The sequence below is a fragment of the Cuculus canorus genome, chromosome 1, assembly GCF_017976375.1.
Source record: "Cuculus canorus isolate bCucCan1 chromosome 1, bCucCan1.pri, whole genome shotgun sequence".
NCBI lineage: Eukaryota > Metazoa > Chordata > Aves > Cuculiformes > Cuculidae > Cuculus > Cuculus canorus.
In genome coordinates, this window is record NC_071401.1 from 66,576,209 (window position 1) to 66,600,612 (window position 24,404).

The following is a 24,404-nucleotide window of genomic DNA, read 5'->3' on the forward strand; positions in this document are numbered from 1 at the left end:
ATATTCCCGTGAACAGCTACTCTTGTAAAATTACATGCTCCCAGACAAGCACAGCTCACTGTTTCCTGTGTGAGCTGCAGGCAAAATGCTCTTGGTTTGTGTTCACTTACTGTTCAGGTGACATTTGGACACAAAGCGTTCCAAGTAAAAGTGATTATCCCGCCTACAGACTGGGCTGTGAAATAAATTAACCCAGACGAAATGCTTGGCCACACTGGCACCGCTTGCCCACCTGAGAGATGCCGCTGATGGCACCTTGCTTATCATTCCGCTCTCTGCCATCTCAATGGCATGTTTGATTTCCAGCTTCTTGTATAAAGAAACAATGCTGGATTTGGGCTGGTTCTCCCGGATTAGAAGTCTTCGCAGGTATTTATTGTCAAACTTTTTAAACCTGTGTGTGAGACAAACCAACCCAACCAGTTAATTTTTACCATGTATCGTTAAGAAGTGCCAATATACTGTAGCTAATGCAATTGTGAAGGAGTTTGTTCCCTGGGAATGTGTCTGTTCATATTAATAACCTACTGCTGAGTAACATAATAAAGGGTCAAGTTCATCTTTGCTTCAGATAGGCAGACTTCATCTATGTTTTTGTTAATAAGACAGTTTCCCTAGCAGCAGCTTTTAAGTTTAAGGTATTCCATGTTATTAAACAATATTATTTTTAATTCTTCATTTTCATACCAATAAAAAGAACATTAAATATTTACTATAATAACAAAGAAAAGGTCTACATTCACACTGGTTGCTTTTTCTTTGAAATTTTAGCCTTCCTTTGTAAAACCTTGGAGGTTCTCCCTTCCTCCAAAGCAACTGCAACTTTCTTGAATGCTTAGTAAAAAAATATTGATTATAGCTGGGGTGATTTTGTTTATCAGAAACTATTTTGCCCTTTGGCCATTCTGAAATTATTCTTGAATTTGGGTCAAAAATGTTTCTGAAGGTCACAAAGAGGTGGGACTCTTCTTTGCTCCTTAATCTGTTAATTAAAGGCCTCACACAAACCGGAGGAGAACCAGGCTGAATAAAGGAAAGTTGTACCCATGTCATACATCTGTCAGGACAGTATCCTCACTGTCATGCTCTCAAGTCATTTGGAGAGGGCTCTTCCTGGCCCTCTCTCCTAGGGCTAAATTATTGCAGTGACTAGAAGTGGGCAAGCAATACCTGTGCTTTTGATCTAGAGGATTTGGGTGCTTCTGAGAAAAGGGAGTTAGATCCAAACCATGATGATGAAGATTCAGCAGCTACACTGAAAACATGAATTATTCAAGTATTGCCAATGGTAATCTTCTTAAGTGACACCAAGTCTTAAACAATAGCATCAAGAACTGTGGAACTACCTGCCATTGGGATCTCTGAAGTATTTCATGACGGCTAGTGCCTTGATCTTTCTAGAGAAAGCCCAAAAGCTTTTGTATATTTCCTATCAAATAGGGAACTAACTCCTCACTTAACACCACTGAGATGTATGATTTGCAGGAGGAAAGCTGTGTGCAATGAAAGGTTTAGCAAACATACAGTAAATGCTCTGAAACAGCCAGAAACATGGAGATGACATGCACCCTCAGAAGGTACAATTCTTTACCCTGGGATCAGAGGTTTATGTTTCTTCCCAGCTGGAAATTTTGCTCTACTTGCTTGTGGTTTAGTTAAGAGACATTGTGCTGCTTTCCCTTTGTAACCCACAAGTTCTAAAAACAAACATCTATTTTCAAGAATAAAATGCTGAGAATGCAGTACAATACCCAACAACTTTTATTTCTTGCTGCTGAGCCAGTTCAGCCTCTCCTGTATAACAAAGAAATTTAAAAGCCATTCTTACTTATCTCTCCAAAAGTTGTGACCCCAGTGTCCACATACATCTTCAATTCCAGTCTTCACATGGTCAAAGAACTAAAGGGGAAATGTTGGTTCATTACATAAGCTTAGAAACACCACTTGGCTCGCCTTGAGATATATTAGTTTCTAACTCACTTCAAAACAGAAAAGTCTAGTCAGAATTCAGGACAATTCTTCAGTTTAACTAAATATAGTCTAACCAAATGCAGAGCTGGATTATGTTTTCTCCCCCTCAAGCTTCCATAGCTTACAGCTCCAAAACAGAAGTTAGTTGCTAATTTCCACTGTGTCGGTCTTGCTCAGGTCCTGCCTGAATCTAGAGGTAACTTCTTCTTCCCATATTTTCATTTCTTTAAAGTTCCCTAACCACTTAGTGCTAAGCCTGGGCCTTCTTCAGCGGCTTCCCCAGGCCTGACAGTGAACAAGGTATGACTTTGCAAAGAAGAGAGACTGAGTGGGCAGCACCTCCCCACATCAGCACTGCCCCCTCAGGATACACAGGACAGAGCTGAGATACCCAGAACCAAATTCTGAGCTACTGTCTTAGGGAATTGTGCTCTAGCCTCCCCACAAAGAATCCTGAGCCCCTAATAGTAGATACACACTGTTCCTCAGTTTATTATGATTTAGGAAAGACTCAGTTCAACTAAGATCTCAGTTTATCCCCAGAGGCAGCTCATTTGCTCTCAATTCAAGTATCGTAGTAGGGGTCTTTCAAATTCATCAGGAAAACCTGGTAGGTATGTCCAAACAATAAGCTCTAAAAGGACGGACTTTTAGATGCCTAGACTGTTTTGCTGAATATGGCCCTTACTATTCTTCATTTTTGGAATTTCAAACCACCTGCCACAAATCCAATGCTGCAAGAAGTCCATTCAAGAATACAAATGGCTAATAAACTGCAATAATTGGAGTCACACACATACCAAATGCAAATGTGATGATGTCAGAGTTAATAAGTTTAAGAGTGTGTTTAGGAGGAGTTTGCATTTGTTTAATTAGACTAATACAAATGCAATGTAATGTAATTAAATTGCTTTCCTCATGTATCCAAGTCCTAAAATAACACGTTGCTCATAGATGAAACAAAATACAGAAAGTTAATTTACCTCAAGAGGTGAACAATTAAGAAAGTCAAGATTACAAAATAAGGGTATGTAACAATATTAACTTTGATAATTGCCAAAGGTTAAATATAAGCTCTACAGTTATTGTTCTTATAAGAGCTATCCAAAAGAAATCTAAAAGGGTGTGTCTCTCTCTTGTAATACTGTATGCTGAATCTTTGTCTTACAGAAAGCCACTAGGAATTTCATCTGTATGAGGGTTTCATCTATAACACTGAAGCTACAACATACCCTGTTATAAATTTCTTCACTAACAGCAGGCTGCTTTTTATTTGACCTCTTGACATCAAGAAACTCCACCAGTGGGCGAATTGTTATTCCCTGTGAAGAAAAAGAAAAAATAAAAAAGGGAAATAGTTCTGGGTTTTTTTCCATAAACAAAAAGACAAAACAAAACCTTTTGGTCTTTTCCATCTCTGACAGAACATTGAAAATAGCTGTGGATATCTTTTTAGCTCTGAATACCCCTTCACCTTCCTAACCCCAAAATCCAGTCTAACACAATAATTATAACAGTGAAATCATTCTTGTGATTAGCAGGTGTTGCAATTAGTTATGAAGTCCTTGTCAGCACACAGATTCCACTAATGCAACAGACGGAAAGAAGGGGCTCTCTACAGCTAAGAGTTCCAAGAGGGACAATCTGGCAAAGACCATCAGGAACAGATCGCTTACTCCGTTCATAGTACTCATTTTTCAGTTCTGGTATGTACTAGAAAAATCCTCACATGTTTTCGGAATTAATAAACAGATCCCACATCATTCCAAAGTTAACATATAAAATCCTCTTTTTCAATGATTACTTACAAAAGAGGTACTCAAAGATGTATCAACACTAGCATTCAGATTGCTATTCGAGACCTGTGACACTGAGACTTTTTGTAAATATGTGTCCTTGCCTGACTATTCTCAGAGAAAGAACAAAAAGTGCTGGCTACCCCAGAATTATATAATGGATTTGAACAATTATTTGTGGAAGAATTAAGATAATTTGTTTAGTTGTATAGGCACACTGGCACAGGGGAGAGGAATGAATCTCTCATGGTGTTGACATCAGTTCCTACTATTCCAGACAACCAGGTCACATATTTATAAAGGAAAGTTTTATCTTAAAAGTAGTTAGGTTTCTTTGCCCCATTGCTCACACTGGAACGCTCATCCTGAACCTCATTGTTCTGATAATTAGAAAGCTGGTTCTTCATTTCATCATGGTCACTTTGTACCCCTTTGTTCTTGTGCCAGTGTTAGTCTTTTTAGTTTAAATGGTGTTCCTCCTTCACTGGTGTTGACTCCCTGATATAAACAGTAATTATATTCCCTCTTCTCCTTCATTTTGCTAAGCCCAAGGCATCTTAGTGTCCTTTCATACAACAGGATTATCAATCACTTCTAGAACATGTCATTATTCTCTGATGAAAATACATGTCTTAGTATGTCTTAAGATCAGATTTGCCTTTCTTCTGTCCCCCACTGCATTGGTGGCTTAAACTCCACCCCATTATCAACTAGTGCACCCATGCCTTCTTCCTTTTCAATTTTTTTCCAAATGAAAAGTTCTCAATTCATAAAAGAAATGCCTAGTAAGGGAATCCTAGAATATATTTGCACTTTTCACTGTTAAATTTCATTCTGTTTCTATCATATTGTCCCTCAGTTATTCTCTTCTTTCTACGGGATACTCCACCTTACCATCACCCTGAGAACACCTTCCAAAACCTGTCATCAAGAAACACGAGTAACAAAAACTCCTACATTTGTGAGTCATGGTCATTTAATATTCTTTAATAAGAATATTAAATAAAACCATCCCCAGGAATCATTCCTGAGGAATTCCATTAATAGCATCTTGTCAGCCTAATTTCTGACCAGGGTGATCAAATGCTGTAGCAGGTGCCCAGAGAGGCTAGGGAATCTCGATCCACAGAGTTATTCAGAACTCAAACTGACATGGTCCTCAGCAACATGATGCAGCCTTGAAGGTAGCCCTGCTTTGGGCATGGGGTTGGAATAGAGAGCCCTAGAGATTCTTTCTGACCTAAAAAACCACATGCTTCTATTTCCCTTTACAGGGGAAACTGTCATCTCCTTCTTCATTCACTTTACAGTCATCCTAATGTTAATCTAAACCTCAGTTTAATGAGTAGTTAAGCTAACAATCTCCCATGTACGACTCCCGCCCTCCCCCAAGATTTTACAATAGTCCGGTTAGGTGAGACTACTCTAGAAAATAAATTGCCCTATCAAAGAATGATACTAAGTTCCCCTTTGGTAAATGATGTTGCATTTCATAACACACTTAATTTATGTCCACTTTTTAAATTATTCCACCTTTCAAAATTAGGTTTCGCAGCTTACCTGCTAAGGTCAACTAATGGACCTCCAGATACTTGCTACTTCCCATGACACCTTTCTCCATGGCAGGTGAAAAAAAACCTCTCTTTTCCACAGACCTGAACTTCCATGTACCAGCCTCTCACATCTCTCTCATCATTCCGGATAATGACTATCCCCATATGTTTATTTGAGTTGCTTAACCTCTTCTAAATTTTACTGATTTCAGTCACCTCCTTCTCTTGGTCACTCTGACCAGGCCTCCATGGCCAGGTTGACACCACAAATTCTCCACATTCTTTGGTACAACTGGTGCTTTTGGATGGATGTCCAATTCCTTTGCTGCGTCACTGACTAACACTCAGGCTCATACACTCCAGTCCATCTCTCAGTGCCCTCCTTGTCTTTCACCCCAGGTTTGCTGTGCACTGTATCCAGCACCAAACTCCTGAAAAAATGCACAACTTTAAAAATTTTGACAAGGAATTAGTATTGGGGCTGCACTCAGATTACCTTTTATCTCTACTCCAGCCTCACTAGGTCTTAAACACTCAATGCTACTTGTATGTTAGCATAAGTACTTAATATCTGGCATACTTTTGCTACCCGTCTGCGGTCCGCATAGCATTTTTTTTTCACACTATGATCATGGAAAGTACCTTCAGTTCCTTCCAGTAAGTTAGGACATTTGGTTTTCTACCCACTGCTTATTTACAACCTATCTGAGAAAGAAAAAGTCCAGGAGAGGAAAGGCAATACCTGAATGAAAACAGTGAAAAATATCACCACGATAACAGCAGTGATGAACAATTTCTTCCTGGGGAACACAGCAGGAGGAAGCAGAAATACAAGTGAAAAACAAATAGCTCCTCGGAGGCCTCCATAGGAAATAATAAATTGGTCCTTAAAAGTGAGAGGAATTGTCCGGAACACGTTAATGATCTGAGTCAGAACAAAAACACCTGAGGGAAAAAAAAACAAAACAAAACAAAAACCAGAAATACAGGGAGGAGGGGAAACAAGGGAAATTAAACTTACACAGAAATCCCCCACAAGTGCTAATATGTGTTTTAAAACACTTCTATTTGCTTCTTATTTGTGAATTATTGAAGAAATGAAATGTTATTTAACAGCTTGAAAACAAAATGTAGAATGCATAAAGAGCGTCATCCTTTAGTGAGCTAACACATTTAGTGAGCTAACCACCTCCGGTCAGCTGGATTCAGGACCTGAAGCCACTAATTAATCTCCGCAAGACAGCTATCTGCTAGACTCTGCACCTCCAGAACGGCAATAATCCTTTGTATCAATATAGACAAAGACTTCTAATTTTCTTTTTATTAGGATTCGAGGTGCTTTTGAGCACTTCAGCTTGTCACCTCCATCAATCTGTGCTTTGAATCCTGCAAACTCCTATTCATTCACTTCATTTTGTTTGCATGGACAGGAAGGATGCAAGACTTGTGAGTGAGAAGATGCCAATGCATGCTGGTGCACAGAAGGCAAAGGCTCCAGGGACGCAGTGGACTGGAATAAAGGTATAAAGGCAAGTATGTGAGCTGGGAGCTGGGGGCAGTCAGGCTGCTTGACTGTTTTTCAGCATAAGTTATTAATGGGGGGGATGCAGGTGTAGGAGGGAAAACAGTCCAGAATTCTGCACTGGAGGGAGACTTGGGAGCTGGAAGTAGGGGTGCAGAAGCAGACCAGAGCATGAGCCTCCTCTATGCACAAAGGTTCCAAATCATTACACAGGAAACTGTAAGACCTATATGCTTATGTCTCAAAGTAAAAGAATAGAGCTAGTACTGCAAACTCAGGAGCGATCAGGCAGTTTCTTATAGAATTTTTTTTCTTCACAATATATACCTGAACAACATTTCAATTACAGCATTTCCTGTTTTGATGTTATTTATGTCAATGACTGGGAAAATCTCAAAACTAGTAAACAAAATTGAAAACAAAAAACAACCACAATCTGTTCAATTATTGTCCAACTGCTAATTCTTTTAAGTAAAAAGTGCTTATTTGCAATTTTTTTTTAATTAAATATATGTATTCTGATTAACAATCAGACTGCCTCTGACTTTAGATGGGCAGGATCAGGAACAAACTGATTTTTAGGTTCCATTTTTGGGCAAGGTGGAAGCAGATCCAATTACAAATATTACAACTATTACAACTATTACAACTATTACAAATATTATGACCATTCTGCAAGCTGATGGTACTCTGTCTAAATTTTGGAATTTTCTACTTACGAAAAAGTAAAAAGATTCACTTGCAAAGAATAGCAACACATAGTCTGAGACTTACTTACCCAGTGCCCTCCAGATTAAACAGAAAAGGAGGGTGAAGCTAACGAAGGCCCAGTTCCACTCATGGTTCTTCCCAACTGTAGACACTCCCATGAAGATGAAGATTAAGGTCTCACTGACACTACTCAGCATCTTCATGAAATACTTTATTGTTGTATAGGATTTTTGGGAAACATTTTCCTCCACGTATTTATTCATGGTCATGGCACAAGCTGTAATCCTGAAAGGCAAACATTATCCTGTATTTCATTGGCTTGATTTTTTTTTTCAGTTTCTCTAATTTCTACAGCACACTACTTACTTTTCCACAGTACTCTTTAAAATACAAAGCCTAACTTATTCCATAACCAATCTCAAATTTATAGATTTGGTGAACCTACACTTTTGGGCATGATATTTTTTTTTCCACAGCAGAGAGTTTCCTGAGAATACATCAGTATGTATAGAGATTTGTCACATGCTAAATCCTTGTGATCTGTGCAGGGGTCACTGAAACAATGTGTTTTGAAAGAGCCAGGGCCGAGCAAAGGCAGAAGCAGCCCTGGAAAACAGATTGCTGCTTCTATTGCCACTAAGAGACATTAGACAGGATGGCAACTGCATGTCCTGGGGTAGGGCTTCCCTCCCTTCTCACTACCAGTTTTCCCACCAAATCATTTCCCTCTTTGATGGCAGCAACAGCAGCCAACTCCTCTTTCCAGGCAAACTAAGCAGCAAAGCTACAGACAATTTGTCATGCTCCACCACTCGAGACCACTGCTTGCTTTGCCTGTGCATATGGCTGAGCAGAAGAAAAACACTATCAGAAGTAATGCTGATGCTGTTGCACATTTTAAGCATCTACAAATGAATCACAGAATCATAGAATCACAGACTCATAGAATAGTTTGAGTTGAAAGGGACCTTAAAGATCACCTAGTTCCAGCCCCCCTGCCATGGGCAGAGAAATCTCACTAGATCAGGCTGCCCAAGGCCCCATCCAACCTGGCCTTGAACACCTCCAGGGACGGGGCAGCCACAGCTTCCCTGGGCAACCTGTGCCAGTGCCTCCTTGCTCCCATAGTGAAGAAATTCTTTCTTTTGTCTAGTCTAGAACTGCCCCTCTCCAGTTGATACCCATTGCCCCTCGTCCTATCACTACAAACATTTGTAAACAGTTCCTCCCCAGCCTTCCTGTAGGGCCCCTTCAGGTGCTGGAAGGTCGCTATAAGATCTCCTCAGAGACTTCTCTTCTCCAGGCTGAACAAGCCCAACTCTCTCAGCCTGTCCTCACATGGAAGGTGCTCCAGCCCTCTGATCATCTTTGTAGCCCTTTTCTGGACCAGTTCCAACAGCTCCATATCCTTCTTATGTTGAGGATTCCAGAACTGGGCACAATACTACAGGTGGGGTCTCACAAGAGAGGAATAGAGGGGCAGAGTCACTTCCCTCGCCCTGCTGGCCACGCTTCTTTTGATGCAGCCCAGGGCACGGTTGGCCTTGTGGGCTGCGAGCACTCATTGCTGGCTCATGTCAAGCTTCTCATCAATCAGCACCCTGGGGTCCCTTCTCTGCAGAGCTGCTCTCAAACACATCATCCCCCATCCTGTATTGAAATTGGGGATTGCCCCAACCCAGGTGTAGGACCTTGCACTTAGCCTTGTTGAACCTCATGAGGTTCTCACAGGCCCACTTCTCCAGTCTGTCCAGGTCCCTCTGGATGACATCCTGTTCTTCTGGTGTGGCCACTGCACCACTCAACTTGGTGTCATCTGCAAACTTGCTGAAGGTGCATTCAATCTTGCTGTCTATATAATTGATGACGATATTAAACAGCACTGGTCCCTGTACAGACCCCTGAGGGACACCGCTTGTCATGGAACTCCATCTGGACATCGAGACATTGACCAGTACTCTCTGAATACAACCATCCAACCAGTTTCTCATCCATTGAACTGTCCACCCATCAAATCCATATCTCTCCAATTTAGAGAGAAGGATGTTGGAAGGGACCATGTCAAACGCTTTACAGAAGTTCAGATAGATTACGTCCTTTGGTTTACCCGTGTCCACTGCTGTGGTTACCCTATCATAGAAAGCCACTAAGTTGGTCATACAGGACTCGCCCCTGGTGAAGCCATGCTGGCTGCCATCAATCACCTCCCTGTCCTCCATGTGCTTTAGCATAGCTTCTAGGAGGATCTGTTCCACGATCTTCCCAGGCACAGAGGTGAGGCTGGCAGGTCGGTAGTTCCCAGAATTGTCTTTTCTACACTTTCTAAAAATTGGCACATTGTTACCCTTCTTCCAGTCACCAGGGACTTCTGCCCCTGACTGAAACGGGCATCTCAGCTGATAGATAAGAGAAAAGACAGGGCTTACTGTGAGTATGCTTAAGTGTCCATGCTCTCAGCCTGTGTCAGTAAATAGAGTTTCTTAATCAGCAGGAAGAGAAAAGAATGACATTACTGGTTGTACATGACTTGCTCAGTACAGTTGCCCGTGGTGTAGGGACGGCAGAGATCCACTCAGCTATAAAGTGAGCAGGTTTAAGGATAGTTAGCAGCCCTGGCTGGAGGATAACCTCAAAGTAGTGCTTCAGTGTAGGGAAGCATAGTCTGAATTGCCTAATAATTATCAGGGCGGGCAGCTAAGGTAACATGCATTGTGAAATAGCTGTTGCTGCTGGTTCTGTAATTTAGGGCAAAAAAAAGGTCTTTCTCTGCTTTCTCAGTTGAAAACATTGTACACATCTGTGTATGGGTTCTCAGCCAAACCACAAACACTAAACTTAAACAGAAAGAGATGTGTATTTATGTTGCCTTTCTGAACATAGCCCATGAGGACTTGTCCTACAGTTATTTATCCCAGTTCCAACAGGTTTTCAGTTTATAACTATTTGCCAACATAGGGTATGTCTCTTCCTACTGAAATGTCCACACTGTTCGCTTTCATGGAGGAGGACGGTAGGTTTGCCAGCACCTCTTTGAAAAAAGCTGAAGAAGATTCTCCCATGTCTCATGGAGATCCCACTGCAGAAAGTCTTCTGCTGAGCATGTCTTTCCTCTAAGACAAAAGCCCCATCTCTGAACAACTCAAACGTCCCTGAACGTGAGTGTAATTGGAAGGGAAGATTGAAGGAAATCTTAGAAAAAGCTCACTAACGTTATGAACACACATCTAGGTTCTTTCCTCTAAAAGAAGGGATCAAATTTTTTTTTGCAAAACAGAAATAGGAATCTCAGAAGCAGCAGCAACTTCAAATGGACCTTTGCATAGTAAGCTTTCTTTGTATTTGGCAGGAGGTTGTCCGTAGCAACAGGTGAGGCTGTAGTCACTGGCAGACTCTGAACATGTTTCTCCTAATTAATAAAAGTTACTTTTGTCCAGAAGTTTCCTTCTCTTAAGTGAAGCCAGCATGGTCTACTTTAGAGAACAACGGCCAAGATCTGAAACATAGCTGTAGATCTCTCTACACCAACACATCCATACTCCCAAACTGACTGGGCAGTATTACTTCTGAGGGATGAATCTGGAAGGACACATGGACATTGGAAGAGGGCACAGTGCACTTCACTGAACTCAGTCAAGCAGCACAGCCCCTGCAGGCAGATCAGGGTGAATAAAACCCAGGGAAGAGTATCTTGTGTGGGAACAGATGAAATCCGATGGGGCAGGTAGAAGCTTACCAACACAGGTGAAGAGTGTTTGCTAGCCAAACAATGCACTCAACCTAGCCTTCACCCTGCATTTTTATCCACATACAGTTAGTGATAGAGAAGCAGATCTAGTCAGCACGAAATAAAATGTTCATTGCCATGCAAAACTACCTCCAATCCTAAGCAAACTCCAAGACTAAGAAGGAAACCTGAACGAAAACTATCCCGGACCTCCAACTGCATTTAGTACTGACATAATTGTCAGCTGTCTCCTCACTGTCAGCTGATTTCACCATGGTCTTGAATAGAAAGAACCTCTGTGGCCTGAGTAGCTCACTGTTGGGGAAGCAGAGCTTATCATGGTTATGTGGGATCCACTGTGGAAAAAATGATGTGGATTTCATAAGCATGCAAGTTTCCTCCCTACAACACTCAGTGGTTCACCTAACGTTTCTAGTTTGAGTATGTGATTGGGACAACAGAAGTCCTGCATTTTTCACAATATTGATGGACTGACAATGCTATTCCAGCTCTACTCCTTGTTCTGATATTACAGTTGCCCACACTAGGGATGTCATAGATAACACCATAGATCCCAGAAATATACGTGCCTGCATATCTCAGGAAGAAAGCAGGAGAGGACCTGGACCATGCATGGATTTTCTCCTGACAAATAGCGATGACTTGGCCAGGTCATACACCCAAGCTCAGAAGCTGTCAAACATTCCCAGGTTCTTCAGTTGACACATAGTTCTAGTGATCAACCTCAAAAGTGTAGGTGAAGAAGGGTCTCAAATCTGCTTAACACTTTCACTTCTCACTTTCAGCTCTTCACAAGCCACAGGCTGCACTGACAGACCCACAAATATCCCACGTTTTGTCATGAGTCACAACAGCTCTCCTGTGCATACGCTGCTTATCTGCACAAATATAATAAGTTCGATGCATCTCAGCTACCTTCAGGTGACTGCACACACCGTGGAGCTGGCAAGTGCAGGGGCAGTTAATGCAATATAGAAAGAACACAGTGGGCAGGCTGCAAAACAGCCATTTCAAGACACACGGTCATTTCAGAGTTTCAAAGCTGCAGCTTAACACTCAAAGCATTAGAGCTGTCAGGTCTGCATCGAAGACACAACAAAACATTCAGTACTATTTATTACCTTTTAAAAATAAATAGTTTTCATTATTATAGTCATTTAGGAAAGCTCTGCAGCTTGGGGAGGAAGGAAGCATGCTCTGGACATGGCTTGTTTTTGGGTCCTGAGGTAGTGGAGACACAGCAAATAGATGCCTGATAAGAATCTGTCATCAGATTAATCAGGAGCTTTGCAAGCTGTAACTTAAAACACCTACCATGCTTAACCATTAGAATTTAAAGGGATGACAGTCTTATAATATTATTTTTAGTATTATTTTGCATTAATTCAATCTGTGTCAACTAATTGATGAATTGGTTCATCAATATAACAAATAGTACTGTACATTATTTGTTATTCTTCAGGTAAGAAACATTCCACAGGTAATCACTGATCGCTTTATAAATCTGGTGTCTCTTCAGAGTACCTATTTACAATGGAAAAAAACCCTATTGAAGTCTCTTTAATTTGAAAACAAAATGGCAGTAAAGTGTTAGAAATTAATATAAATTCAAATTCTTTAAATATGCAAGATTTTATGTACACAATTATATTATTAGTATGTTCTTCCAAACTAAATTTTTACTGCCACCATAAAGCAAAAGCTCAGACGTGTTTTATTTTACTTTTTTTTTTTAATCCACATACATTAATACTACCTTCCAATTCTGTGACCTGAGGTAGTTGCTTTGGTCAAGAAGTGGAGGGAAAAAACAGTTAATTGCAATTAACTTGCAACCTTCTGTGCTTCTGAAGAATAAAAGCCCTCCTGTACAAACAGTACAGTTTCTGTCATGACTGCAATAAACTAAGCCATTGGGTTCAATCCTCAAGTTTCCTTGACCTACTAAATTTACAGTAGTTTCAATGTTCCTTTCAGCTTACTAATTCACTGTTGCAAAAAAAAAAAACCAAACAAAAACCCCCAACAAACTAAAACCCCCACCATATATTAAGAGTTTTGCTGCTTCACAGCCCTTATGTGAAATTAGTGAGCAAAAAAATGCAGCATTATAATTAGAAATGGAACCAAGCAAATAAAGCTCAGATTCACACCTGTGTATGTTTTACACCTGTGACCCTGATTCAAGCCCAGCTCTAATTACAGTAGAAGCTCTTTCCTCTCCTTCTGAAAAAAAGCTTTCTTACTACAGCTCACAGGAACATGGTTCACACCCTTTGCTGTTTCAGCCCAGGAAGCCAGTGCCAGGGTTACACACAGATGCTTCAAGAATCATTTGTCCCTTGAACAAGTACATAGATTTATTAAGAGAAGGACAAGCACCTTTCATTTCCCTCTATTCCACTGCCAGTGAATTCCTAGTTGCACAGAAATGAGGCACTCTGTGTATGTATTTATTTGATAACACTGTACTTTCCCGCTGATGCCCTCCACCTACATTGTGGTACAGTGTGTAACCACAAGGTCTCGCTGAGTATCTTTAGGAATTTTGTTATGAAGAAAGCGGTAATCAGTAGTGTAACAGATTTATATATATATATACAGGTGAAACAAGGGAGATCAGGAAATTATCCCCTATAGGCTAAACTATAAATGGCCACAGAATCACATAATGAATAAACAACTCAGGTTGTAAGGGACACCCCACGGTCATTTGGTCCAACTACATGCCTGAAGGAGGGCAGACTTTGACGTCCTACAGCAATCATGCCATGAGTCATTTGCCACAGAAAACGACAGGGAAGTCAACACCGGTGCATGTTGCACTGCGGCACAGAGAAAAATACTGTCTGCAGTTCAAAGCCTAATAAAATGTGGAAGGTGCGGGGTAGATTTACTCCAAAGGTTTGTGGAGATTACAGGAGCCGTAAGGCCCTCAGCAGCACTCCAGGGAGGGAACACACATTATCTCAGGACAACTGAGGCAGCCCTTCCTGCTACCCAAGAGTGTTACTGATGTATCCAGCTCGCTTTGCTGTTACAAAATAGGTTTAGCATAAAAAAAAAAAAAAGATATAGGGCATTTTAAAGATAACTTATTTTCTGTTGTGCTGTGGGAAAGAAAAAAATACTTTGTGTTTCCTCTACCATTTTGCACCGGCTTCTGGGCAAATTAAAAGGAACAGGTTGTGAGTGCTATGCAATGCACTGATGTGTTAGTCACAGGCACTGGCATGCAGTGGGTTCACTGATGCACCAGCAGACGTGCCATGCCCTTTGTATCGTACCCTGGACGCAGCATGTCAAAATCAGTACTTCCATGCATGCTGCTAGGATTTTTTTCCATGTACAGTTTAGCCACACGTTTTTGATTTAGAAGCCCTTTAAGAATTTGATCATAGGATATCAAGGACACTCATCTTCAGAAGTGGAGGAAACTAGAAACCACACAAATGCTATGAATAGAAGCTAGGGAAAGAGATAGGACATTTATGAACTCGGTCAAAGTGGATGCATATGTTACTTTATTTAGGCTCATATCAGAGAAAGAAACCCATACAATCTTTAGCTCTTTACTTACATTAAAGTGCATACCCCTCCTGTTTCATGGCATATTTCTATTTTTATACTGCTGAAATCATCAGCTGTAAGTTTCCACGTAAATTGCTTCCAGCCCCAGAAAACCTTATATTGGCATGGCTATGATATCAAGCCTGTCTTCACTTTCCTAAAAGATAATCATCAGATGAGGTACTACCAAGTATTAATGATACCCACAAGTAACGTCTGAACTTTCATAAAACGCTATGCTCCTAATGCTTGAATGACTTACATTTGTCATTCACCAGAACAGCACAAAGTCATTAAAGAAGGTCGGCCTTTAAAAATATTACTTGGAACTAAAGCAAACTGTTTAAATATATCAAATGTCATAAAGACTCTTTCTAAAGCTGAGATTGTTACAGTATAAACAGCATCAAGCAAAAGGCTGCACTCACTCCTTACTAAAACCTAGGACTGAAAAATCAGGAGTGAAAACATTTTCATCTGTTAGAAGTGGGAAGAATAATATTATTTCATGCATAATATAAGCATTATAACACACAGGCACATGTATCAAGATACTAAACTAAAGGGTTATATCAACATAGGACTAGATTCTGCAAATTTTACATTCACCCAGTCCTTACTCTGCTTTGTAATCCAGAAGGAGTTTGCCTTAATGATATATGCATTGTCTTCACAGAGTGGTACTTACTGGCTGTTCACATGACTAAGTGAAGATGTAGTTTCACAATATATTGGCATCAGAAGTGAAGCCAGCTCATGAAGCTCCCATCTACCACTCCCTCCCGGCCACCACTGTCCCCTAATCACTCTGGGCCACCCTCAGTCATGCCCTTATGACTAATTGTAGGGTGACATGAGGACAGAGGTCACCAAACTGATCTGAGTTAAAAATAACCCCACTGGAAATAAAAGGGATTATTTATAACTTGGAACATTTCAAATATATGGTTTATGGTGTGATGCCATGAACAGTTTTAGTGACACAGCTGGTGTGGTGGCAAGCCAAGAGAATGGGATGGAAGGAAGCAGAGGGGAGAGGCCGGAAATCCTCAGGCCAGCATCGCTGCCATGCACAATGGAATGATGCCATATCACAAAGTTTTCAAAATCTGGTCTTCTCTGCAATTTCCTTTGACATTCTTATTTGGGTGGTATTTTACTGAAGTTTGTGGTACTTACGCCATGATGCCCGAGAGATGAAACATTTCAGCTGTTATGTATGACAGGTAACTGTACAGGAAGACAAAGAGTGGCTCAATCACTCGGATTTTATGGGTGAAACGGGTGGTAAAGGCTGCTATAAATCCCAAAAGGATTCCAATCAATACTCCACCGATCCCCACTATAAAGAAGTTAGCAATCCCAGCGAATATGTCAATAACCTTAATCGTGCGCATCTGGCAGAAAGACTTGAACAAATTGTACAGGACCTATGAGAAAAAGAAAGCATATTATGTTTCTGAACTCTTTTTAATTTCCCTCAATGTAACTATGTTCCTCTGCTTCACTGCTGAATTTTGATTTTCTCTATCTCCCTTGAATTCACTTTTGAGATACACTGCTGTTTACCTCCAGCATGCCACTTGTCATCCATAAATATCAGGGAGATATACAAAGAAAGGTAAATATCATTATTCCTACTTTTGCAAACAGGGCATGTCATTCTGCAGGCCAGGATCATATATCTGTCTAATCTTTCTTTAAATGCATTTATTTGCAGAGTTTCTAATTTTACCCCAATGGCCATTTCAGATTTTCCTCAGAATCAAAGAAATAAAAAAGGAGGAGGCAAAACATACAGTTTCATAATCAGTGAAAAAATAGGTCATTTTCAAATGTGTTTGATCTACAAAAGACATCAAGAGATGCAGTACTGAGTCAGGCCATAAAGCCATCTGGTACGGGAAGGGGAGGGGGATGGACACTGACCACCCCAAGGAGTACAAGAAATGTTGCATGCATGGAGTGCTCTTTCTCTGATATATTAACTATTACAAATCCAATGGTTTAAAGATATCTCAGCCTTTAGATAATTTCTAGAGATTTGGATTTATTTCACATTAAAAGACATATTACCATCTATTTGTCCAGTTTAATTTTCAAACAGATTATAACCATCCTCCTAAATAAACTGGGTCAATGGGATTACCACATTTTCTTAACTAGAGAGTCTTTTTGATCTACACAGGAAATAGAACGTTGTAACCTTCATATTTCTCTAATATCCAGTATTTTAGTTACTACAAAACAGACAACAATGGAATCAGTTACTCTTAAGGAAACCTTAAAGGGTCTTTCCATTTGCAGACTTACTTGGGAGATTTGGGCATTACATGGTGCTACATGCATGCTTCCAGCCATGTGATACTGTGATGGCTACACAGTCCCCTTGTACAGATCTAAGCTTTGTTATAGGCATCTAATCCTGTCACAAAGAGGATCTAAGCCAGAAGTGAAAGTGGGTTCACTGGCTAAGTCACCTTGGTCATAATAAACACCTGACTAGTTTCCTTGGACAGTTTGCAGGAATCATTCTATTTCTTTCTGGACTTCTTAGTAAACCAAACAGGTTTCTCTATCAGAAATATTTGAGAGAACAATGTTTTATAAATACTTGCATTGTGCCACCAATGTAAGTGTTTTAATTGCAATTGGGAGGCATTTGTCATGTTCACAGTCTTGTTTTCTCTCACATGACAGAAAGAAAGTTATACAGCTCTTCTTGGCCAAAGTTTGATAGGTCTTAGAGAGGTCAAAGTTATCTCTCTAGACTAATGCAAAGACATGATCTATTTTGGGTCCTTCAGGGTAAGTGAAAGGAAAGAACAGGGGGAAAAAAAAAAAAAAAAAAAAAGAAAACATATACTCCAGAGCAAGCATGGAAAAAAAGAAGGTTAAATCAAACCTAGCTTGGTCACCAGTAATTTTCAATTTTCATTACAAAGAGCAGAGGCATGGACTATTTATTTGACAAGAATGATGCCACCAGGATTGGTCCATTTCTTGAGAGGACTGTCCTTTTTCACCTGGTCAAACACCTTCATCTCGTTGCTCTTAGGCAGATTCCCAGCTCTTTTGTCCTGTTCCTTGTTACTATGTTATGTGCGGGATCAAAAATTAATTACGTAAACTCCACCGTTTTTCATCCTGTTTTGGTTTGTGGACCTTATGGATTTGCATTAAGAGAAGTATACTAAATTACGCTTACTGACAACAGGCGTTCCTCTGTTGGTCCCTTTACAAGGACCTCTCAGTCCACAGACTCCAAGGAGTCTCCTGGAACCATAGACTGAAGAACAAATACTGTTCATTTGTGTTATCTGCAAGGAGAAGAATTCTCTTGTGTCACTTGTTGAAACTTGGGACTACCCCAGAGTTGTGTTCTTCTTCAAGACATTTACAGAATTTGACACAGCAGAATACTCCTTTGTATTAGGGAAGACGGTTATTTCCTTTAAATGGAATTGTAAATAGCCTTTTAAATGTCTTAAAAAGTAACTATATAAATATATACATGGCAAGTCTCAAAAGTAAGGCCACTGACAGCTTCTTATAAAGAAGCATATGATTTTGATCTACTCAAGCAAGTCTTTCCACAACATCACCTAATCCTCACAGCAAAACATTCACCCTACAAACAGAATGGAGCCAATTGTTTCTACATGCAGACATTCCCATAAATATCAAGTCTGTTGTCATATGTTATTTGGAAGCATAAAAGCACCTCAGATCAAAACCAGATCGCTGTGGTAGAAGCAGCAGCTAAGACTATGGAATGTCATGAACATGATTTTAATCTTATTCCTGTTGTTCTTTATTTACACTGTGTAAATGAGATCTAAATCAGGTTCACTTCCCTTTTACTCTGCAGCAGTTCAGTTTTACAGCTCTCTCTAAGCCTTCAGGTGAGTTAAACAACGTCAACTCTGGTCACATTTTGTAATGTGCTTGATAAGGCAACAAGTTTTTTTTTCAAGTTCAAGATTTGCATTTACTCAATATCCTTTAACTGAACTTTAGCTGAAGCCTACACCAAGAAACATTAGTCACCAATCACTTTTTAAGCTTGTCTCAAGAGGATCTGTGCTCTTCCTAGACACTAATTGCTTATTTTCATCGGTTCTCACTCTATTAGTTTTTAATTTTGAAATTATTTCAAAACACTTTAAAATAATGTTTGCAGTAGAGGCAGAATACAGGACACTGCTGTAATGTTTTCTAACATTGGAATAATATTATTATAATGACACTGGCTCCTTCTTTGTGACTTTAAGAATTGCAGTTTGAACTGCTAATACTCTACTACAACTGTGATCTTGCCATTTAATATCAACGTGCCACTTATCACAGACCGAGTCTTTTGTTAAAGAGCTAGCTCTGAACAAGAAGCCAACTGGCAAACACTATCCTCAGACAAATTCAAGATCTAAAAGTCTGTCAGTGGAGGAAAAGGATCATCCAAATGCACAGGCACATCACAAAAAAACTACCAGGCATGAAAGATGGTGTAGGGAACACAGCAGAGCTGAGGTTCCTGAGCACTTGTATTGCTATGTATCTAAAAGGAAGGTGTGGCAGCATGTTTTCTGAAAAGAGAAAGCATAATGACACTGCTATTCTAAGGAAAGCTTTTATTAGGAGCAGCCAGGCACTGCAAGTGGGATAGCAGGAAGAAGGGCTTAAAGTATCTAGAAAGCATATTTACCAAAGCCATGCTGATCTGCAACTGCCCATCTGTGTAACCCTTGTGGGTTTGATACTGCAGTGACCATAGGAATTAGACAGCTTCTGTGGATGACCACCCTGCCTTCAGTTCCCCTCCTATTTTGTTCCTGCATTTCACTGGAGGCACCTACTAGAGCAGGTAGGACTCAAGGGCTACACCAGATGAAAGCTGGAAGGGGCTGAACCCTTCCCAAGAGCAGAGGAAGAGATACTATTTACCAAACATCATCTCCTTTGGCTGGTTAACTGTGTAACCCTGGCAGCACCACAGCGAGGACCGGTCCAGCAGCACCGCTATGGGCAGGGGACGCAAGGTCCTTTAAGGGCATCCCATGGGGGAGTGTTTTAAGTATAATCACATGATTTTAGGTGTGCAAAATCATAAAAAGGAACCATTAGCAGGCCAAAGCTTAGCATGTGGAAACCACTTGATCTCCTGCCAAGTGCTACCTTTAAGCGATAGCTGGGAATTAAGGCCGAAGGTACTCTAAATTCCTTTCACTCTCTCATGAATATATGTATGATCTAAGTGCATGCTGGGCTGGCCCTGCAGACTACTCAGAGTATCTCCTCTCTGCAGTAGGGTATCTGGGCAAGTATGCAAGTATGCCATGAGAAAGGAACGCCTCCAAAGAAGGCAATAATCATGCCTACAGGAAAGCCATGCAACATGATTATTAAATTGCCATGCCAGTGTCTATAAAAATGGTGTTTTGGAGTAATTTGCCATTGGGCAATGACACGCACGAATACGCCGATCATCAGGATGCAGTGTTTCCTAAGAAAATCTTGCTGGATTAACTGCTGCTTCAGTGGAAAGGTGATTGATCTTGTGATTGGAAAAAGTGGTTTTGTTTGGAAAAAAAATACTAAAAAAAAAAAATAAAAGCTTTACATTAACATAAAAAAAGATCTTTTCCCTTCAGAAAAATTTGCATGAAAAGAATTCCACTGGATAAGCAGCCATTAAGAGTGCACAGAGAGAGATACAGACATAGCTGAACTGCTAAGCCTTTTGAAATTCAGTATTTACATTCAATTATTCTCAAGACTGGCTTAAATACCAGTTGAGTGATGGCAGGCAGTTTCAGCTGTAAGCTAATCAGAAAAACTAGGCTTTAAGGAAAACCTGCAAGAGAGGATGTGATTCAGCCGACTGTGTAGCAACAGAATCAGGTAAAGCATGAAGCATAAGTAAAAAAAACAACCAAAACCTAGTACTCCCATGGACACACAAGAAATTACCACTACCAAAGCTCAAATGAAATAATGAGATACACATGTGTTAAGCAGGTGAGGCATAGTCCTAGAAAAGGGGAAAACCAAAGGACAATTTGGCATAGAAAGGGACAGGAATAAGAAGCCAATGACAGAGACAAGGAAGGTGCAGACCCAGTTCATTAATCTTACGGATCTTTCTGGCACATGAAAAATTGGACCTCCATGTCTCACAAAACAGAAGCATGCTAGGACATTGTTGGCATGGGCAGGATTTCAATTAAGGCATGGATAAATGGGAGTAACATCCCAGACACAGTATCATCAAGTACAAACAAGGGGCATTGAGGATGTTAGTGGAATTTGCAGAATGCTGTACTCAGGTCTGCACCACAAACCCAGTTCAGCTAGTTAATGATTAGAAATTACTGCCTCCAGGTGGCTGTCCTATCTCATCCATAGCCTGGGAGAAATATACGGATGGTCTCGATGCAGTGCCAGCTGGATGGGTACATGTAAAAGGCCAGAATCAACTGGGTCCTGTGCCTGTGGAAGCTCAATACTTGCCCATTCTCCCTGTGCACATGCTGGGACACACCATACTGGTGCTTTTCTCTCTGCTATCCAACAACATTTCTGAAGACGAGGAAAACCTCCGGTTTCAGATTACAGAAGTAACTATTAAAAGATATGGAAACTAAAGAAAACAGGTAGTAAAATCCCTAAAACAAATATGCTACCATTACACATCGCTCTGGTGTAATGACTACTGTAGTTTCTAAATCTGAAGTTTAGAGAATTACATAAACATGTTAGCACTCATTGACTTCCGTCTTTTAACAAACTCTAATAACCAGATACGAGAGATAACAATGACATGCAAACAGTCAATTATCATTTTTATCAACTAATCATTTATCAAGTAACTTACCACAGTTATAGCATCATTCAGCAAAGACTCTCCAAACACCAGGATGTAAAGCTGCTCATTGACATGAATGTTTTCAAAAACAGCTAGCACTGCCACAGGATCCACAGCTGAAATGAGGCTGCCAAAGAGCAAATTCTGCAGCAATGTGATATCAGTCAAACCAAATGCACTGATCTGGCAAATTCCATAAAGTGAAATTCCAATGCCGATGGCATTCCAGAGCGTGCCCACCACTGCATACCAGAATATGGTACCAAAGTTCTCAAAGAAAAGACGAGTTGGCATAAAATATCCAGCATCGAGTACAATGGGTGGTAAAAGATACAAGAAAAAAACATCACTGTTCATTACAGGTGGGGACTTCTCATCTGCTCCAAAAATAATGCCACCAAGAAGCAATCCAACCAGAATAAGGAGACAGCTTTCAGGTACTATCGAGGGCAACTTGTGATAAAGATGAAAGCCTTCAAAGGAAATTCAAACACAAGAAAATGAAACGGTTATTTGCACAGAATCCAAAAGATTATTTTGGATTCTATTATCTTAGCAAAGAGCAATTGCAAGGCATTTTCATTTTTATTGCAAAGACTGAACTGGACTACCACAAAGGTCAAGGCAATACTGTCAGCTAGGGTAGTTAATTCAGTTAATTTGGTGGAGAATCAATTTAATAGCTAGGCTTTCCAGATAACAGCTAGGAAACTGTGTACAAGGATTCCATCTGTGAAAGTATGTAAGTTTTGTAACACGGAATCCCCCAGAAACGCAATCCAAACACTCTTCTAGAGCAAATTACACCTAGACTCACTAACCACCCCTTTCTTCATGCACAGCTTCACAAAGGAGATTAATTAGTACATTCATGTAGGGGTTTAGATGTCTGAATTTTAGAGTCTCGAAGCCAGGAATGTGAACTATCTCATGAGACCTGCACTCATTCACCTGTGGTCACTTCCTCAATGACCATGAAGAAGTGTTTACAAACACATTATTTTTCTAACTTTAGCAGAGCCTCCATATTAATTTCACAATAACCAACACGTTTTCCATAAAGTTACAATAAATTGTAGCTTGTATTATGATGCTCATTCTTCTGTATCATATGAATTGTAGCAGTGTCAGGAGTCTCCTGTAAAAATCTGTGCAAAGTACTGAAAAAATGAGTAAAAAAAAGGTTTCTCATTGAGAACTTAATGGTTGAATGTTCCTTAGCCTACTGAAACTCTCCAAGCCATGCAGTTTTGATTTAAAAATTCTCGTGACTTTTAGGAGTTGACTGTTTTAAGGCTGATTTTGCTAATGAATGGGAAAATACTGAAGGAACTTACTCTGCCCAATCTAATGGAACAATCAACCTTATGCACCAAGGTCACATTCCAGGTCTTGGTGATGCCAATCTTTTCCAGGCTCCTCCTTATCTATATTTGGACCACATAATTATATAGAAAACTATCCACACCCACAAGATCCTACAATTCCTGCCTAACTAAAAAGCATTTAAATTATTTTAAATGAGAACTGCATGGAAACACTGGGTGTGGTAATAACGGGCGTCTATTTCAGTAAAACTATTTCAGTAAAAATCACACCTGTAGTCGAAACAGTTAAACTAGTGTAAGCGTGGTACTGTTAACATCAAGTTTCTCTATTTCTGTATCTTGTGGCACCTATGTTGTTAATTGTCCTTTCATCACAGATTTTTTTCCAGTTAAAAGAAAGCCTGAGATCATCATTAGGAAAATACAGTTGATTAAGAAGGGCTAAGAGGAGAGTTGTTTTCACCTACCCATTTTTTACTTACGTATTCTACAACCATTAAAGCTCTTTTTAAAAGTAAACAGCTGAAGCTGCATTTTTTTTTTCTTTCTGGATGGATACAGAGTGGTTTTTTAATATTTAGAAACAGCCTATGTGGCTTGTTAGAAGGACTGCCAAATTCACTGTCATTATTTGAAACAGGAATCACTAATATCCTATATTGGCAGAACAGGTAATGACCCCGGAAACACAAGAACTTGTGCTTGGAGACTGGGCTCTTCACTTTTAAGCCATTTCTACATAAACATTTTATGGTTCAGCTTAGTTTCTGCAATGGCAGGATGCCAAAATTTCCAACACAGTGATTGAAGCTTCCCCTGAGTAAGTAGGTTTTGCTAAAAGAAAAGTTTTTAAAAGCCTTTCAAAAGTATCTTAAATCATTTACTCAATAAAAATTGAAGCAGAGGGAATTTTTGTAAATGCAGCTTTTAATGAAAACAAAAACATCCTAACCTATTGTAATGCAATGTCATTGAAATGTCTATTGTGACTATAAAATAAAAATCTTTTTCTTTTCTTCTTTACAATTCTGTCTTTGGAAAATTCATATCTCTCAGAACTTTTGAGATTATGCCTCATCCTTAAAGGTAAAGGAAAGGCTCCCATTAAGTTAAATGTGGTTTTTATCCGTGTGAACAGCATCAAAGCCTCTAGAATTCTGACTGTCTTGATGAAATACGTTCAAAGGTGATCAGGGGCCTGCTATGGTTCCCCATTTAAGGGAAGAGAGCTACGATGTATAATACAGTGCACATCAAGTCAGGTGCAGGTGCCCTCCAGGATAAGGGATATCTCCCCTGCGCTGATGGATCCACAGCTACCTAGTAAAGAGCACCCTGGGAGT

At 40.0% G+C, this 24,404-nt stretch overlaps 1 protein-coding gene across 1 annotated transcript in view; it reads right to left on the reverse strand.

The window, feature by feature from the left end:
• SLC9A2 (solute carrier family 9 member A2) overlaps window positions 1–24,404 on the reverse strand; it is a 41,291-nt gene that overhangs the window by 13,292 nt on the left and 3,595 nt on the right. The window contains exons 2-8 of the mRNA XM_009557966.2: window positions 21,743–22,206; window positions 16,048–16,298; window positions 7,621–7,838; window positions 6,063–6,265; window positions 3,204–3,293; window positions 1,829–1,899; window positions 233–394 (exon numbers count right to left, since the gene is read on the reverse strand). Of these exons, the coding sequence (XP_009556261.2) occupies window positions 233–394; window positions 1,829–1,899; window positions 3,204–3,293; window positions 6,063–6,265; window positions 7,621–7,838; window positions 16,048–16,298; window positions 21,743–22,206 (1,459 nt within the window). The remainder of the gene's footprint in view (window positions 1–232; window positions 395–1,828; window positions 1,900–3,203; window positions 3,294–6,062; window positions 6,266–7,620; window positions 7,839–16,047; window positions 16,299–21,742; window positions 22,207–24,404) is intronic.